The sequence below is a fragment of the Microtus ochrogaster genome, chromosome 15 (genome assembly GCF_000317375.1).
Source record: "Microtus ochrogaster isolate Prairie Vole_2 chromosome 15, MicOch1.0, whole genome shotgun sequence".
Lineage (NCBI taxonomy): Eukaryota > Metazoa > Chordata > Mammalia > Rodentia > Cricetidae > Microtus > Microtus ochrogaster.
The window spans coordinates 10,067,828-10,072,161 of NC_022017.1; the positions used below are offsets into that span (position 1 = coordinate 10,067,828).

Consider the following 4,334-nt stretch of genomic DNA (forward strand, 5'->3'; position numbering starts at 1 on the left):
GTTCAGCATAGTTCATTCAAAATAGAGAATAAAAATTACACCAGGCTCTATTCAAACTGTGAGATAGTGAGAATCCAAAGGATGGGTAAGAATGCACTTTGCAAAAAAAAAAAAAAGAGATCATTGACTCAGGTAGTCGTTTATGATAACAGACTAACAAAGTCACCCACTGAACAATGCAAAAACTGGAGAAAACTGATCTCAGCTGTAAATGCAACTAACCCTCTGACTTGGTACCTCATTGCTAGCAATGCTATCCTTGTGCATATTTTTCATACACTGAGAATGAAGTTCGAGATACTTCAGTACTGCATATAACATTTAGAATTCTGTCCCTAACATTACTGTTATTTTAAAGGACACGCCGTGTTAAATTTCTGATACAGGATACATGAAGCTGTGAAAAAAAAGAAAGAAAGAAATATTATCACAAGCTTGTGGGGAGAAAGCAAAGTGAAAAGGGAGCAAGAGAAACGGGAATGAGTTTGGCTGGAATTCTCTAAGGGTCATCTGGCGGACAAATCCGCAGTAGCGCTTCTTGTGCCAGGGGAAGGTGCTGTGTTCCTTAACCCAGTCCTCCTGCAGTGTATGCGCGTGTATTCACTCATGGAACGAATCTGAACACAGACTCTGGCACCACATCTGCCCCAGGTGGCACAGGAAGGTCAGGGTGGGGCTCTCTGGAGCCCAGCTCCCAGGGGAGCAGGGTCCTACTGCATGAAGAAAGATTACAGTGGGGTCAGGCAGAGGGCGCCATTTGCCGGGTGTCCCGCAGACCCTGAGTCACCCCCTCTGGTTGAACCTCACTGGCGGGAAGGGCAGGAGCTGGAATGTTCCAGAAGGAGCACCAGCTGCACCTGTAGGGGGCAGTGTGAGGAGAGCGGGCCCCAGACCAGCTGCTTCTCAGACTTCTCCAGTCAGAAGCCAGGACTCATGGATACACTGAGTGAGGTACGGACTGCTGAGGAAGGGAGTGTGGTTGGGGCTGTTGGCGAATTAAGGGCTCATCTCTCAGGTCAGCAAGTTGTCCAGAGCAGAGACTCTGTGGGGCAAACAGTGTGAGGAAGTTTCTCTGAGGTGTGAGCGCATGGGGCGGTGGGGGTGGGGCGGCAGAACATGGGGAGAGGGCAGTAGGAGTCCGGAGGGTGCGGAGGTGGGAGCAGATTCCGGACCTGGAGACTGGAGGCTTCTGGGACAGGCAGACCGAGGACATCAGGGACCAGAGCTAGCCACTCACTCCTCACCTCTACAGGACCAGGCGCCCTCTGGAGATGGTGGTCCTACTGGCCTTACTCATAGCCATGGGCTTGTCATGGGTGCCGACCGCAGGAGCATGTAAGTGCCGCATCCCTGTGCCCCTAGAAGAACCAAAATGATGAAGCTTAGTGACGCCAGAGGGAGCACACTGTGATAGATCACACTGAAGTCCAGGAATGAGAGACCCAATGTCATGAAGACTACAGTGTGGTGGTGGTGGTGGTGGGGTGGCGGGATAAGGGGTGAGGGTCAGGGGGTAGGGCTGGCGGGAGTGGGCCTCGTGGGGATGGAGGGGTTGGGGTATGCTGGTGAAGGCCAGCAAGGGTATGCTTCTGATTAGGAACTGCCCCTAGGGGCAAGAGTTGTGCACTCATTTCCTGGGGCTCCTGGTCTGTCTCCCAGCACTCCTCCCTCTTGGAAGGTAGTTTAGAGAACCAAGGCCACCCTAACCTTGGAGCTTCAGCACTGCCAGGGGATGGAGAATTAGTGGAGAGGGTGACTCCATTGTCTTCCCCTAGCTGGACCTGAGCCAATCCTGATGCAGGAGAGTTTATATTGCCCACCTAGGAAGGGACCTGGAAACAAGGAGGGTGGGACAGGAGAAAGGGTGGCTGTGGAAATGGATGCCCTTTGGTATTTCTGGATACTCAAGAGTGTCTGGTTGAGAATGTTGGTTCTGGACACTCAAGAGTGTCTGCTTGAGAACGTGGGTGTGCCCGGATGTGAAGGACCAAGTGAAATACCCAGTGGACAGGTGGGGGAGCCTCCACAGGGAGGCTGAGAACTTAGGTGGCATGCACAGACTGTGGCATGTGGAGAATGGGCGCTCACTGGACTTGGCCGCCACTTGGGATAGGATGATGGGTTTGGTACTGCAGGAGGAACAATGTCCATTTTCTCTTCTCCAATCCCTCACTTCAGACAGAATCACCTGTCACTCCTGTGAGGCAGAGAACAGCTTTAACTGCACAAATCCAAAGCAATGTGAACCTGAAGAACAGTTCTGTGTGGTGGCTGCCATCCGTAAGTGTTGCTTCATTCTGGGTTCGTCCTGGAACCCTGTGGGCAGGATACAAATGCTGTTAGGAATAGAAGCTGTCAATCAAAATACCTTTACAAAACAAAAAACAACAGTAACAACGATAACACACACACACACAAGCGCGCGCGCGCACACACACACACACACACACACACACACACACACAAACCAAACACACAAAATGCTGAGAAGAGAAAGTCCCGAGCAGCAGGTGCCGGCCTGAGTGCGGGGAAGCATGAGCCAGGCAGGAACAACGGAGTGAGCCATGGGCACTAGAGAGCTGGAAGAAAAGCAGAGATTTGTCTGTAGCTATTTCTCTTTAAAAGAAACGGAACTCTAATGATGTCAAATGCCTTACTGAGACCAGCATCTAGGTAGGTTTGATGAGGGTCAGTTACACCTTCATCCCCTTGGAGAAGTAGCCATTGCTTTGGTGTTTTCAGACTGACCCAGTCCCCTACCCCCAACCCCATGATTCACTACAGAAAATTCTGGATACTAGAAGGCTTTCCTTCCCAAAGTGGATCCAGGGAACCCATCCCATTCTACCTACATAAGGGTTTTCAGAGCATGAGCATTCAAATTCCGTCCCCATCACCACTACCACACACACATCCCTGTGTGTCTCTCTGTGTTCTTGGAAGTTTGTAGGATGGGGGAGCAGTAGGCAGGACTGGATTCAGCTAATTGAAACTTTATTCCTTAATATGAAGAAAACTCTATTGTGCAATGCAAGATTAGACAGATGACACTCCCACATCATTTCCCTTTTTTTTTTTTTAACCAAAAAGGAAAGGTTTTCGTTTAACATAGTAAAATTACACATAGGAAAACAGTTATCAAGTACGTTGGGCGCCACTCTGTAGATATAGGAGCAGCGGGCTGCGTCCTGCCACCCGGCTAGCTTTACCCGAAGTAATTACATAGAAACTGTATTCTTTTAAACACTGCTTGGCCCATTAGCTCTAGCCTCTTACTGGTTAACTCTCACATCTTGATTAATCCATTTCTATTAATGAGTGTAGCACCACGAGGTGGTGGCTTACCAGAAAGGATCTTAACCATTGTCCACCTTGGAGAGGAGGGCTATAGCGTGTGCCTGGAGAAGAGAGGCATGGCATCTGGCTCACTGCCTTCTTCCTCCCAGAATTCAGTTCTGTTTACTCCACCTATCTAAGCAGCTGTCCTATCAAAGGCCAAGTGGTTTCTTTATTAATTAACCAATGAAAGCAACAGTTAGACAGATGACACTCCCACATCTCTAGATGACGTTCAAAGACTAGCCTCTCAGCTGGATCTCAGTCAGGATGGCCAGAGCTCCTTCTGATCTGCTTCTCTGTTTCAGTCGCTTGAGTCAATTCTGTGTTTTTAAAAAGTTGAGGTTCAAGGATCCTGTGTTTCCAAATAGAGGCACAAATCCCATAGCACATGGAGCTCCACACAGTCCACCCTTGAACAGCCTGGACTTCTTCCTCCCGAGCGGTGGCTCCGACCCTCTGACTGATGCTCTCCTTGTGAGGATCTCTGACAGGGTCTCAAGGATGCAGATAACCCCTACAGACTCTGGTATCAGGACCTTGAGCTCATCATATCTTTTCCTTTCTTTCCTATTAGAATTCTATGGACGTTTCTACATGTCTTCAAAGCAGTGCAGCAGATTCTGTCCAGTACGCCCAGATGAAACTATTATCTCTTCTGATGGAGCACCGCAGCCGAAGCCCTTTGTGGCCCAAAAGCCCTTGCCCTTCTTATATGCAAGGTGCTGCAAATGGGACTTGTGTAATGACTACGGGCCTCCAATCCCGCAGTTCAAGGAGCAGCCCGGGAAAGCCAGTGAGACAAGATACAGATACACTGAGCTGTTCCTGCCTGGCTTCATGGTCCTGGCTGCTCCTGGGCTCACAGACCTCAGCCTACTGTAAGCTTCAGATGGACCTGGAGCATGCCTTGTGGGCCACGAATTCCCTGGATCCTGATGGACCCTTCTGATTAAATTTGTTTTCCTTTGTTAACCTCCTGACTTGAGTCCTGTGGT

At 49.7% G+C, this 4,334-nt stretch overlaps 1 protein-coding gene across 1 annotated transcript; it reads left to right on the top strand.

The window, feature by feature from the left end:
* The first annotated feature begins 863 nt into the window (after positions 1 to 863).
* On the top strand, positions 864 to 4,282 carry LOC101982964 (lymphocyte antigen 6K). Its single transcript, XM_005354038.2, has 4 exons — positions 864 to 946; positions 1,253 to 1,335; positions 2,179 to 2,280; positions 3,914 to 4,282. Exons 2-4 carry the CDS (start codon positions 1,272 to 1,274, stop codon positions 4,219 to 4,221), a joined length of 474 nt encoding a protein of 157 aa, XP_005354095.1. The 5' UTR covers positions 864 to 946; positions 1,253 to 1,271; the 3' UTR covers positions 4,222 to 4,282.
* Positions 4,283 to 4,334: the final 52 nt, after the last annotated feature.

Excerpts from the sequence above, each read along its gene's own strand:
- LOC101982964 (XM_005354038.2), top strand. The coding sequence starts at position 1,272 with ATGGTGGTCCTACTGGCCTTACTCATAGCCATGGGCTTGTCATGGGTG. Across the intron at positions 1,336-2,178 it reads GGTGCCGACCGCAGGAGCAT|ACAGAATCACCTGTCACTCC; the intron begins GTAAGTGCCGCA and ends CCCTCACTTCAG. Across the intron at positions 2,281-3,913 it reads CTGTGTGGTGGCTGCCATCC|AATTCTATGGACGTTTCTAC; the intron begins GTAAGTGTTGCT and ends CTTTCCTATTAG.